Source organism: Coturnix japonica, chromosome 1 (assembly GCF_054131305.1).
Source record: "Coturnix japonica strain WE chromosome 1, WE-NBRP24, whole genome shotgun sequence".
In the NCBI taxonomy this organism is placed as follows: domain Eukaryota; kingdom Metazoa; phylum Chordata; class Aves; order Galliformes; family Phasianidae; genus Coturnix; species Coturnix japonica.
The window spans coordinates 90744036-90758245 of NC_140663.1; the positions used below are offsets into that span (position 1 = coordinate 90744036).

The following is a 14210-nucleotide window of genomic DNA, read 5'->3' on the forward strand; positions in this document are numbered from 1 at the left end:
TAAGATATAGAGCAGCTTGTCCTTGCTCTGATATGTTCCATGCTTTATTCAGTTGATTTCCAAAAGTGCCATGGGTAGGTGGTACTAATTATGATTCAACTTTTTACATAAGCCACCATTTTATTTATGTTACAAAGGATATTTATCAAGCAACTTTCTCACTTGGTGCTGATGGTCTATCAAATGGATGCTAACAGAAATATTACCTTTCCAAGAGGAAGACAAAAACAGCCATGTGTGGGAGTTCTTTAGTAAGGGAAACTTCACTAAAACCTGTTCATAAATCTGGTCTATAGAAGGCAGTTTTTCTCTGCAGATGCTTAAGTTACGGTTCCTGGAAATGCCTTTGACTCTAATGTGCTTGTGTACTAATCTTTGAGTCTTCAATTAGTGAGAAAAAGGGAGGAAAAAAAATATCCCACTCTATTTAGCTTTTTTTTTTTTGTTTTTTTTTGTTTTGTGTTTTTGTTTTTTTTTTTGGTTTTGGGTTTTGGTTTTTTTCTAGTAGAATTTCAGGACAATGTAGGAAATTTGTGGTGGCTCATTCTATTTTAACTGCTTGGGATTGTTTTGTTTTGTTTTGTTGGAGATGCATTTTTTCCCCATTAAATATGGCCCTCAAGGTTTTTTACAAAATTAGTAAAAGAATTATTTACTTTGTTTTTAAGTATCTGACTGAAGTCTTAAGACAATGTAAAACAGAAGGCATAACAAAGGGTGTACAAATGAAGAAGGGGAATAGTTTAATAACTGGGAAAACTTATATTATTTTAAGAGAAGTTACGTTCTTCTTTGACAAATTTAAATACAATCTAGTGTAGGTATGGACTTTTTGACCCTTATTAATTCATCTAATGAGCTTTGAGTTTAATGAAAATGACATAGACAAAAGTTAGGAAATGGTTATCAATAATGGATCCTCTATATTGTCACAGCCTGTGATGTCAGAAGAGACTGAAATCCTCCTCCAAAAGAAGCAATATTTTAAAGAATATCTGAGCACATATGTGAGTGCGAATTCAGTCTGTGGCAGATCTAAAGATTTGATGCGGTCTTTCCTGGACTGGAAAACTTACTGTGCTGGACAACTAACAACAAAAGAAGCACAAATATGGCCTTAGTAGGACACCTATAACATCATAATTGATATTACTAATGATTCCTCTTCCAGCTGGTGAGAAAGAGAGAAATAACACGGCACAGAAAAACAAAGGCTTTCAATGTCTATCTCAAAAGGAAGTTGAATGTTTGACTACCAACAGGAAATGAACAGTATCAGTCTTTCTGGACAGCATAAATGTAAAATAATTAATAACAAAAAGTTAGGGAATTTGTGTGAGAGTCTCTTTTTATGTAAGTGAACTCATCTAAGATCAGGTCTGCTTCTCGTTTTCCTTGCAAAGCAGGGATGCAAGTCCTGAAGGAGGAGTAAATGTGATAAAGAATTTCATTTCCCTTTGGCAATCCAGGCATCATCCTTAGGTGTAGTTAGTGGTATTTTAATTAGTAAGTATTGTGTGTCAGCAGTATCTCTAACAAAATGCTACAAGCAAATGCACATCAGTATAAACCTAGATGGAATATGTGCTTACTGTTTATTTATACTATCCAAGGTTACAATGATGATGAGCATATATAATAGAAAGTATAATTTATCCCTCTAACATAATTGTATGGAGTAAGTTTGAAGGATAAGAACAAGGTTAATTTGGAAAGCGAGAACAATATAGATATCAAATTTTAATTTGTAATGCCAAAATTTGCTTATAATGGGAAGTACTGTGATAAAGTTGTCTAAACTTGGGACAGATTTTTGGTTTAAATATTCAGGCCCTTAATGAGTGGAACAGTGTTGAACTGAAAATGAGTCTTTGAACAGGAAACTTGGAAAATCTCTAAGAACTCTGTAATACTTCTTCATAATGGAAGAGGTGCTGAGTCTTTTAATTGCTTAATCATTACTGCGGTTGATTTATATTAACTTCTTAAACTCATCTTTGGTATGGAAATCTGTGAGTATGGCTACCCACCAATTTCAAATGCAGAGGTCATGCCTCAAGAGATACTAAATAATTGTATCAAATACCTGGCAGAAATAATCTTCCCTAGGTAATTTTATTATCTTGACACTTCATTTTGTCTTATCTTAAACTCAGCTATTGATTTAAATATATTATACTGCAAATTCAACTGAAAATATCAAATATTTAGAAAGATGCTATGGGAGAAACATAGATGCGTCTTAAATTAACATATTAGCTGCTTTTTACTACCAAATATCCTCAGTGTGTCACTGCAAGTGTAGCTGAAACCTGTGCTCTTATATGGTGAGGATATATTTTGATTCCAAGATAATCTAGAGACACTATAATTTGGAGACCCAAATTATCTGCTGGACAATTGTTGAATATAAATACAGGGCAGTATGCTCATTTAGTGAAAGCTTAATTTGTTTGTTCAGCTTTTGAAAAGCATTAAATCTCAGCTAAATCTGTATGGAATTCTTTCATCAAGCTCTTAATGGTTATTTGGAAGAGTACCCCATTCATGAGACGATATTTGAAGTTTTGTTATATACCTTTAATGCTTGAGGATCCTGCTGTATTAGGAGAGTATGGATCATTGTGATCCTTATTCAAACATAGAATTCTCCTTAAACTAACACTTGTGATGAAGTGGGAAGTAGGAAAGCCATACTTTAAAATTTTAGTATTGATGCTGAAGTGAGAATCAACATTTTAGCTGGAACCCATTCAGATGGCAAGGGGTTCTAAAGATTGGCCAGTGTAGTTCAGACTGTACAATATAACAGTAAGTAAAATTGAGAGAGTAGTCTTTATCCCAAAGCTTTCTTCCAATAAATGGCATTCTTCATAGAAACCAAATCAGGAGACAAATACCCATTTCCTTAGTTAGATAAGAAATGGAAAAGAGTATAATTGCCTGTCACAGGGGCCTCTTTAAAAAATTGGTTGGATAAGTTAATGAAAATAATTGGTCATGAGTGTGTGTGCTTGGTGAATGGAAGTGCAAAATTGAGCATGTTTAAAAGATATGATCAGGTGGCTATACTGGAGGGCAATAATGGAGAATTGAACAGAATATAAAGAGGAAAGTGGGAAAGAAAAAAAATAGAAATAGCATTCAGACTGTTACAGCAAACCTAAGAGCAGTGCAGAGATGCAAAATTGATGGTACATACAGAAAAGGAAAATTAGTAAAGAATAACTAAGTCTGGATACACATGCAATATAGTTTTTTGCATTTACAGATGGACACCATGTCTCCAATATATAGTTACTTCATATCCCACAGGTTTGCAGTCTAGAATACTCAGTGCTTTATATAGGCCATATGTCAGCAGAAGACTCTTCTCTTTGAAGTGCATTAGAAACACTACAGTGTGGAAGTGGATCTGGCTGCATCATCTGTTAGTCAGGTGCTTAAAGAATGAGTTCATTACTGACTTGAACTTAGCAACACTTTAGCAAATGGCTTTTACAAATGTTACAGCTTAATTATAATAGCTTTGACAAAAAAAAAACAAAAAAATAAAACACCTCCCAGCACGTGTTGTGCCTTTCTGAAGTTCACGAGTAAAGCTTCCACTTCAAATTTCAAGCTTTAATTCCCTGTTTCACTAGCTACTTCACATTTTCACAGGAATACAAATGGATGTGGTGTTCAAGTCAAGAGGATGCAACAGTTATTAATAAGTCAACAGTAAAGGAAAATTAGAGAAAATGTGGGTTAGTTGCTGAAGGAGATGATGCCCTGGTGAGAGCAGACACTGAGAAGGTAGAGTTACTGAATATCTTCAGTCTTTACTGTTAAGAATTCCCCTTGGGAATTCCAGACCCTAGAAATTAGAGAGAGAGTCTAAGGAAAGGAAGACTTGCCCTTGGTCAGAAATTTTCTTGTTCGCACATACAAATTCATGGGCCCCAATGGGAAACATCCACAAGTTCTGAAGGAGCTGGCAAAAGTGGTTACCAAGCTGCTCTCTGTTGTCTTAGAAAGGTCATGAAGAATAGAAGAGATGCCTGAGGACTGGAAGAGAGACAATGTTCATCCAGTCTTAAAAAAAAGCAGGGAGGAGCTGGGACACTATAGGCCAGTCAGCCTCACCTCCAATCCTGGAAAGGTGATGAAGCAGCTTATTCTGGATTCCATCTCCAAGCAAGTGGAAGGAAAGAACATTATCAAGAGTAGTCAACATGTATTCACCAAGAGGAAATAATGCCTGACCAATCTGGTTGGTTTCTACCAGGCTGGGTACATGAAGGGAAATAAGTGGATGTAGTGCAACTGGACTTCAGGAAGGCTAGGTAAGCTTAGAAACTGTGAGACAGATGAGTGGACAGTGAAGTGAATTGAGAACTGGCTGACTGGCAGAGCTGTGAGTTGTGATCAGCAGCATGGAAGCCAGTTGGAGGCCGGTAATAAGGAATATTCCCCAGAAGTTGGTACTGGGTCTGGTCTCATTCAAAATCTTCATCAGTGACCTGGACAAAGGGATAGAGTGTGCCCTCAGCATGTTTGCTGATAATGCAAAGCTGGGAATAGTTGCTGACACATCAGATGGTGGTGCTGCCATTCAGTGAGACCAGGACAGGCTGGAGAGTTGGATGGGAGGAACCTGATGTGGTTCAACAAGAAAAAGTGTAGAGTTCAACTCATGGGAGGAATAACTGCATGCATGTGTGCCCCAGTGGTGCAGTGGTAGGAATGCCACGTTGCAACACCAGATTGCCCAGGTTTGAATCCCTCCTGTGGCACAAGTGGTACAAGTGCCACTCTGCTACACAGAGGCTCGAATCCCAGGTGTTGGACTCGATGATCTCTAAGGTCCCTTCCAACCCGCACGAGACTATTATCTATTATTATTATTATTATTATTATTATTATTATTATTATTATTATTATTATTATTATTATCTATTTGTACAGGTGGAGAGGAGCTCTGCAGAGAAGGACCTGGGTGTCCTGGTGGATGAGGCTGACCACGAACTAAGCAGTGCGTCCTTGTGGCCAAGAAGGCCAATGGTATCCTGTAGTGCATTAAAAAGGATGTGGTGAGAAGGTCAAGGGAGGTCCTCCTTCCCTTCTACTCTATCCTGGTGAGGCCACATCTGAGGTAATGTGTCTGGTTCTGGGCTCCTAAGGTCAAGACAAATCATAGCATCACAGAATATCTTGAGTTGAAAAGGATGCAGAAGAATCTGCAAGTCGAACTCCAAAAGAAAAATAGAGAACTTCTGAACAGAGTCCAGTGGAGGGCTCCAAAGATGATTAAGGAGATGGAATATCTCCCTTATGAGGAAAGACTGAGAGATCTGTGACTGTTCAGCCTAGAGAAGAGAAAATTGAGTGGGGATTTAATCAGTACTTGTAAATATATCATGTGTAGTAGTCGAGTGGATGGGGCTCTTCAGTGGTGCCCAATGGTAAAACAAGGGACAATAAGCATGGAACACTTGAATTTCTTTCTCATCTGAACATGAGAAAGAAATTATTTACTTTGAGGGTGCCAGAGCACTGGAACAGGTTGTGCAGAGATGTTATGGAGTCTCCTTCTCTGGAGATATTCAAAACTTGCCTGGATCCTTTCCTGTGAGGGAGGGAACCTGCTCGGGGTGGATAAAATGATTTTAAGAAGTCCTTTCCAACATCTACAATTCTGTGATTCTATGAAATATTTTGAGTGAGTTATATTAAAAGATGAATGTTTTCAAGGTTCTTCAATAATCTTGTTTCTTTTACCTTTCTACATGTTCTGTCATGGTGAGTCATAAAATATGTGTAGCTGACTAAGGACTGTAGGCTTTTTCTCATTACTATTCATGTGGTTTCTTGGGAAAAGTTTACTGGATTAAAGTTAAAATTCTTAAACTGTTCTGCTTTCTTCTGTAGAATTACTGTAACTGCATGCGCTGCTCATTGTTTCCTGAGATAACAGCCTACCTTCTGTGATCTAGATCTAGATCAAAACCTGCACTTGACTCAGGTTTATGGCAAAAATAAGCTTAAGAAAAATGGTACCAAACTACTTTAACAAGAAATCAAGATTTTACTGGGAGTATGATAACAGTGAAACTATATGACATGTGTGGTTTTGGTCTTTTTTTCCCAGTAATGAACTTCTCCTAATGTGCTTATTTCTTTTGAGCAATTAGAGCTTGCATGGGACAGCTGGTGAAATGAAGTAAGAATTAAAGGCATTCTGTTCATCTTTGGTTTGCTCTAACAGCAGAACAACCGACCCTGCAGCTCTTTAGGTTTTCATGTACATTATTTTCTTTATAGTTTCTTTATCTCTTACTTTTCTGGTCTTTACCCTGCCCAGGGAAAGTAAATGAATGACAAAATAGGAATTATGTCTTGGCACTTAAAGCACTTTCTTTTATACGAGTAATGAACATTAAAAAGGACACAGCACTGTCATCCTCATCATATAGACAGAAGAGCTGCAAAGGAAAAGGTTTAAGTTACCTGCTTGAAGGCACAAAGAATGTCCACCACATGAGTAGAAGGCAACCACCTACATGTCCTACATCTCCTAGTCAGCGTGGTTCTGAAACAGAAATAAATGGTAATGCAATTATCTTCTCTGCAGTATGTTTTTTCATAATTTGTCTAATTTTGGTAATCTCACCGCCATTGCGGTAGAAAACAAAAGTAAATAGCATTGTGATGCTGCAAAGAAGGAAAAAATGTTCTAGGAGGCATCAGCAGATGTTTGGTTTATACGTTTTATGCATCTTAAAGAGCTGGAAAGGCCACAACTGAAATATGGTATTCTGTGTTAGACTCTTATCCAGACCATTTAAGAGAGTCTGGAATATAAACAACAACAACAAAGAAGTATGGATAACTTGCTTTGCAGGGTGAAAATATTTAGTTTAAAAGGTGGAGGCTGATAGGGAAGCATGAGATTAATCTTCAACTATGTTTATATCTAATGCATGGAAGAAATGATTGATATGTTCCATCTCTTCATGACAGGTATGAGCAAGACATAATGGATTTCATTTTCAGTATGGATCCACAAAGTCAAAACATTAGGTAAGATTTTTTATACGGAAAGAAAATGAAACACCGCCAACAGCTGGTTTAAGGACCCTCCATTTGTGAAGGCATCTCATTACAGGGTAGATGACCCTTTCTGAATGCTGAGGGGTAACTAGGGTACCTCTTGGGAACTTTCTACCTCTAGTCAATAGTCCTAGCACAAGACACTGATCAAATAAGCCTTAAAACCCAAATGGTGTAGGCCCCCATACAGTGTAAGATCTTGGACTTCAAGATTTTAGAATCTCATAAAAGCACAAAATAGTTATGCTATCACATAATAAATAAATAATCCAATTGATTTTATTGTTACTTCTTAGAGACTGCAGATAGCTTGAAACACACCACTGCCAAAGTGAAACCTGTGAACTTCACCTCAAGAATAGAAATCTGCTGGAACTCAAAATCCTGGGAGCATTATTTGAGGCATTCTTAGGGCCTTGCTTTTGTAAATAACATAAGTGAGTGAACCAGGTCTTTCTGGACCTGCTCATAAATCATTTTTCCTATATTATTTCTTCAGTACTTAAGTAACATTTAGCAAATGCAAGTTGGAATCAAGGGAAAATAAATATGAACAAATGGTGTATTTTCTTATTGACTCAATACTGATTTGTGCCTACATAGTCATACCTTACTGAAGTAAGCCTGTGGATAACTTGTGCTTCTGTGAATTTAGTTTGGTACTGTAGCTTATTGTTTACTTTCCTTGGACTTCAGTGTAATCAGGTTGATTTATGTCAGCTGATAACCCATCCATTTATTTCTAACAATCACAAAGAAAGAATTCATGTTCTTGGTTTAATTTGTTGAGATGCTAGGCTTTTGAAAAGAAGTTGTGTGCAGTCAGAACTGCTGGCTACCATGAGCAGCAAAAGGTGAGAGGGAGAAAGGTGCAGAGAATGCTGTTGAGAACCACACTAACTTTTCATTTAGATTTTGCAAACAACTTAAACATGCAGCTATTATTGAATCAATTAACTGGCAAATTCTTTCTGTTCAGGAGGAAAAACTTACTCCATTTTACAAATAACTAGTCTGGTTTTGTGAAAACTAGGAGGATGCTGTCTGGACTTTCGTCCTTTCTGAAGGATTGTTATATTTTCATTTCTTCAACAAAATGTGGAAGGCTTATCTAAGGGATAGTGGAAAGAAGTTGATTCTGAGTAATAAAAATTTACCAAAATATTGCCAAGATACAATTTGTACTACAATATATCTGACAAGATGCAGTTTGCTACACTTGAAACAAAAGTATGGAATAAACTAATTAGAACAAAATGGATGTATTATCTATACTATCTAGTATTCTGACATCCCTAAACTAATGTCACACACTAGTTTATCTCCCAGTAGGACAGTAAGTCTTCTTTATAGCCATCTACTGTCTCTCTGAATTGAACCAAGATCAGGCTATTTCTAGGTAGTTTCAGGTACATTAATGTTAGAAATAACTTGGGAACCTTGAATTTCTCTAGACTATCCTAATTCTGGGGAGATGAAAGCTTGGGAAACTTTGGCAGAAACATCTGTCACATGACTGAGTGTGGATAAGTGCACCTATATGATCATATGACCGTGATGTTGGCCATCACACTCAGGCTGGCCATTATCATTAGATGAAGAATCTGAGAATTTAGTTTGCAAGGAGGCAATGCAGAGGAAGGCTTCCCCTATATCTCTAGTACAGCCCATGTTTGTTTCTAGTAGTAAGAAAAACTGGATGGCATTTGATATTTTAACACCAGTGTATGGCAGCAGTTTGTATAAGAGCAGAACGCTGAATGTGGATGGCCTGTATTACAGCTCAGAGAGTGAGAAGCAATGCGAAAGCGTGGCAACAAAAGCTTGAGCAGACAGTAGGAGCTTAAGAGGATTGAACAATAATGTTTATAAAGGAGAAAGGAAAAAAAAAAAACAAAAAACCCCACCTTTTTAGGGTCTGTAGATATTATGGCATGTTATGAAATGTATTTTTAAGTGTCACTGAGGCAACGTGCAAAGTATTTCCTGGAGCATTTAATCACATGTAGATCAGATCATTACAGCAGTACAAAGGTATTTCTGCTTTTGCCCTTAAACATAACTTAGTATTATCCTTAGGTAATGAACTCAAGCAAGAAAAAATATTTTGTGGAATAACTTTGTGAAAATACATATCAGCATGACATATGTCTGTGATCGCTTCAAAACTGCATTTACTTCACAGTGAACTTTGTGCATGTCTGCAAGAGGTATAAAATGGAAAGGCAAGGAATGCAATTTATTAAAGCCAAACTGAACCAAGCATAGATGCCTTGTCATCCATACCAAAACAAGGAGTTTTGCCCTTCCACTCATGTAAAATGTCAGGTAGGACCATTCTACTGAATGACATAATACATACTGTACTGTGCTCACTCTGGTCTTTCTAAAACTTTCTGAAACTTTGCTTCCTGTTCTCATTTCCTCTGCTAAAAAAATATACTTGCAGAAGTGCAGATGTAGCTGCCAATTGGTCCTGCCTCTCCTACAACCCAATACTACAGCCATTTATCAACACAAATGTTATTGTGTAGTAATCACTATTTTCTCAGACTTCCTGGGACCACCTGAAGAGTCAAAGGCAACGAATCCTTAGGTATACAGGAGATGAGGCAGAGCAGTTGGGATCCATCTCACTAACTTCAGATGTCTGTATTGTACAGTGCACAGGTACAGAATAAAAACAGCAGGCTAGCTCAGGTTTAAACACCTGAGAACACAACCATACTGGCTTTGTGTCTGAAAATAAAGCAATGGATTACTGGTACCTATTGCTGAGCTATTTTCCCTGGTATCTACATCTGAATGGACAAGATCTGAAGTATAGAAACTGATATGTGTGGCTGTAGTGTTTCAGACTTAGCATTTCCTATTTTCCACAGATTTGTTTGATAAACTGTTACACAGCACTCTTCCCAGTTCAAATTCAGGTTATGTATTTGTACTTCTGCATATATAAATATTTTAAATATAAAAATTGTTGAAGCTCTTCACACTTTTGAAAAAATGTATCAGATTTACAATTATAATATTTTCATATTAGGTCTTCTGTACAGTACAGTTGCATGTCAGCTTATACCAGTTTTCCTCCTGGTTCAATGGAGAAACCTTTAAAAACATAGTAAGGAGAAAATATTCTTACCAAAACAGCAACAAGAAATGTTCCTGAGATTATTCTGAGAGGTATTCTGAGAAAATAGCCTTGAAATATTCATGTCTTGACTGGCCTTGAAATATGCATGAAAATTATACAAGGTACAAGAAAAAAACACATATTTCCAGATATTGGTTTATTTTATTTAAAGTCCAGTCCTTATCTAGCAAGTAGAACAAGTATCTAGCAAGAGCTAGACGTGTCCCTAATAAATATCATTTTGGAGAGGGTTGACTGCTTGTATCTTTGTAAACCTGACTGAACTCATGCCTTCCATCCACCAGAGAGCTTTCTCATGCTTTCCTCAGATCTTATGCAATATATAACATGCACTTAAAACACCAGGTGGAGACACTGCTTAGAAAGCACTAACCTAGTTGTGAAAGAGCAGTGGCTTTACTTACTTCTTCACAGTATGATCCCTCATTTGCTGTGGTGATGTTTAAACCATTCTGTTGAATACTCAGTTGCCTAATAAAAGTCACTGTCAGTCAGGATAGTGTCTGGTAGTACCTTACCCCAGAATAATTAGGATAATTTCCATATCTTAGTCATTCACTCAAAATAAGATTTACAAAAAGATTGTCCTGCATACTTAGGACAGGTTCTTCCCAGAAGTGCTGGAACATCAGTAATGAGAGTACAGGATGTTTCTTACTCATTCAAAGGCATATGGCTGTATTAACCTCAAAATGCCACCCTAGCTGTTATTAACTGGTAGCTTATTAATGTAATGGGGATGGGCCATTGATAAAATAGATATGTTTTTACAAAGAAGGTCTTCTCTGGGAATGAGCATGCACCGAAAAATGGCTTTCCAAATTACACCAGCGCACGAAATAGTATCTACAATCCTCTTCTTTGCACAACTGTCCTCCATTCTCCGAGATCAGAAATTAGAAACATATTTCTGTTTTCTAGCCTAGTTGTTAGTTTAGAAAGGCATACATTGATAGGATGTATCTGAATTCCCCACTTTTTTGTTTAACTGGTCAGATTTTCTCACCTGTTCAGTAGTACCATGAATGGGACTGATACTGGTGTTATCAATAACCCACATTGATTATTCTCAGCTTCACCTGCTCTGGCTAATGATTAGTCCTTGTTTTTTGACAAGTGTTGCTGATCAGGGTGGGTTAGCTAACCAACCACAGCTGTCCAGCTGAGCTCTGGGAGAAGATGTCCCCAGGAATCTTCCTCCAGAAGTGCATGCTTTGTGCCCCAGTGTGGCTGCAAGTGGGTTACTCAATGTTCTGTAATGGGACTTGATGTCATTCTGCTGGGTCAGGCCTTCGCAAAGGTAAAGTACCAAATAAACCTCTGGTGCCCTTTTGCTGGTGACAACAAATGTGGTATGCAGCAGTGCTTCCACTTGGCTGACTGGTCTCAGTAGGAGTATTGCTAATATGGGAGGAGGAGGTGGCTCATGGGGTGGCAGAAGGAGAATCAGGGGAGCTGGTAAATATGTGCTTTGTTTGTTGTCGTTCCTTCCAGTGCCTTGCAGGTGAGATTCTGCAATGCTCATGGGCTAGCAGGTAGAAGTGGAACATGGAGCATGGCTGTGTAATGCTTAATATCAAGGAAATCCACACAAATAAGGAAGCAATTATTTTCACTGCAGAAGAGAGCTGGCTGTTTGCGTGGCCATGGTTGCAGCCTAGTATTAAATATGCAGCAGTTACTGAACTGCAACTTTCTGTGAATTATATACCTTCCCATTACCTTTCTTGTGTAGACAAGCCCATGGGGGAAAAAAAAAAAAAAAAGAGAGAGAGAGAAAAAGAAGAAGGGAAAAAATAAAAAAAAGTCTGCTTGAATGCTTTCAAAAGGGTGGACTTCAACGACTTTCAGTTTGTAAGTGTAAGAGTTTTTTTCTCTTACACTTCAATCAAGAAAAATGAAATTAGGTTGTGGCATATGTAGGCAATCTCAAGTTTTCTTGTAGGTGTCTTGAGACAGGCTGTATGATGTGGTATGAAAGTTTACCATGATTAGGTGTAAGTTACAGTCCTCTGTGTGTTATTTTTTTCCATCTTACAAGGAAAAGTGAATCTTAAAACATACGTATGTCTTTTGTTTCATTTAAATGATTTATTTGCAGACAGAGGCATCTCTTACATTAAAATGGCATTAATTTTAATTCATGGTCTGTTTGTGGGAAATAAATATATATATTTTAAAGTTAAGCATCATTACAGTACAGGTGTACATAGTGTTATTTATTCTGAATGAGGAGATACAATTGTGGCAGAGAAGAAAAAGACAAAGAAGGGAGATGGTATGAGTTTTCAGAGACATTTTCTGGTATTGTTTCCTTTTTATATTAAGTTCAACAACATTATGATGGTCAGGTGCTGGAAAGGACTGCCCAGGGAGGTGACTGGGTCGCTGTTCTTGGAGTTGTTAAGAAACATTTAGATGTGGTACTAAGGAGCATGGTTTAGTGGGGAAATATCAGTGGTAGGTGGATGGTTGGACTGGATGATCTTGGAGGTCTTTTCCAACCTTTGTGATTCTATGATTATACCAGCGTGAGACAGAGCCTGCTTAAATTCAGAAAGCTGAAGATTGTGTCAGTGTTAGTTAGGCATCTTTCTGAGACACTTCAATCTTGCTAAAAATAATACTTAAAATTGAGAATGGGAGTAATTCTATATATTTTTTTTTCTCATTGAAACATTATGTACATTATCAGTTCCAGTGGTTCACTTACTTTTCTTTGTTGTTTTTGGAATTTTATGTTTGTTTGTTTGGCTTTTTAAGATTATTACTGCAAGCGTGTTTCTGGAAGTAATAGAGAACACATATACTGTACCAACATCATTATTAATCTCAAAAATTCACAGAGGAAATGAAAAGCTAACATGAAAATATGTATATTTGGAAGCAGTTTTATTCTACCTAGTAGTTATCTGATTCTTACACTGACATTTAAAGGAATGGCCTGAAGGCGATGATGCTGATACTCTACTTAGATCACGTTGCTCCACGCAGACTCAGCCAGGGCCTTTCTCAAGGTGAGCTTCTCAGCTGAAGGCAAGGGCTGGCAGTAGATAAAGCCAGACAGGCAGTACTTGTAGTGCTGAGGCCTCAATGAGCAGGGGCTTTTTCAGAGGTGGGGTAGGGACTGAAGGCTAACCGTGCTCTTGCTTAGCTCACCCCAGTCCTTTCTGCTTTAGCTGAACTACAGGACAGCTGAGACGCTCCTCTTACAAACTGAAGCGCAATCAGGTGATGTCAGATGCTCAGCTGCAGAACATAACTGTTGATTTTGTGAAGCCCTTTCCATTGTGTGTCCTCAATGCAAATGAAGGCTGTGGTGCTGGCTGTGTGGGGCTTTGGGGTGAGCAGAGACTGTACTAATGTTTAAGAGACTTGGTGAACAAAACAATCCTTTTGTTTCTAAATCTTCATGTCTGCATGTATAACAAACGCTGCCCCAAAAATGTGAAAACCAGCTTACTCAGTGTTTGGTAGTTTTTTGCTGTTGTTACTCTACAGTATCTGAGTTAGGACAAGTGCTGGCAACAGAATTTTGTTTTCACTTGCATAATTGTAGGAGTCCTAAATTGGTGGAAAAATGTACTTCTTTTTTTTTTTAAATTATTATTATTATTTTTTTTTTCTCAAGGGAAGTTATTTCCTAATGTCCCATCTAAAAATCTATGGCAAGTATCCTAATGATTTCAGAGGAAACTGGATGGGGCCCCTATGATACTCTAAAAAATAATAATAAAATCTTAGAAAAAGTTTCTATTCTGTTCCTATTTCAGCAGCATTCCTTCCTGTAGCCTTTGTCTTGTCTGGAGATAAACATTTTAAATTACTCTGGGTAAAATTAGGATTATTGCAGACAAATAGAAGTTGGATGGTTTTTTCATTCTTCCAGCAGTCAGTATCTCGATGTTCCTTGGATGTACAGCATGTTTGGGTTTTTTTTGTGGTTTTTTTTTTTTTTTTT

General features: G+C 37.5%; 1 protein-coding gene across 34 annotated transcripts in view; it reads left to right on the forward strand.

Annotated features, from left to right (window-relative positions):
• LOC107322457 (uncharacterized) overlaps positions 1-14210 on the forward strand; it is a 416365-nt gene that overhangs the window by 353351 nt on the left and 48804 nt on the right. For 11 of the 34 annotated variants that reach the window (XR_014938907.1, XR_014938928.1, XR_014938909.1 and 8 more), the window contains 2 exons: positions 4951-5137; positions 7006-7065. Coding sequence is in view for 6 of the 34 variants with exons in the window: in XM_085527597.1 (XP_085383723.1) it covers positions 7022-7065 (44 nt within the window). In the remaining 28 variants the exon portion in view is untranslated. Of the gene's footprint in view, positions 1-4950; positions 5138-7003; positions 7066-7391; positions 7533-14210 lie in introns of those variants that run through there. The other 23 variants (XR_014938941.1, XR_014938924.1, XR_014938960.1 and 20 more) reach the window with 7 other exon arrangements.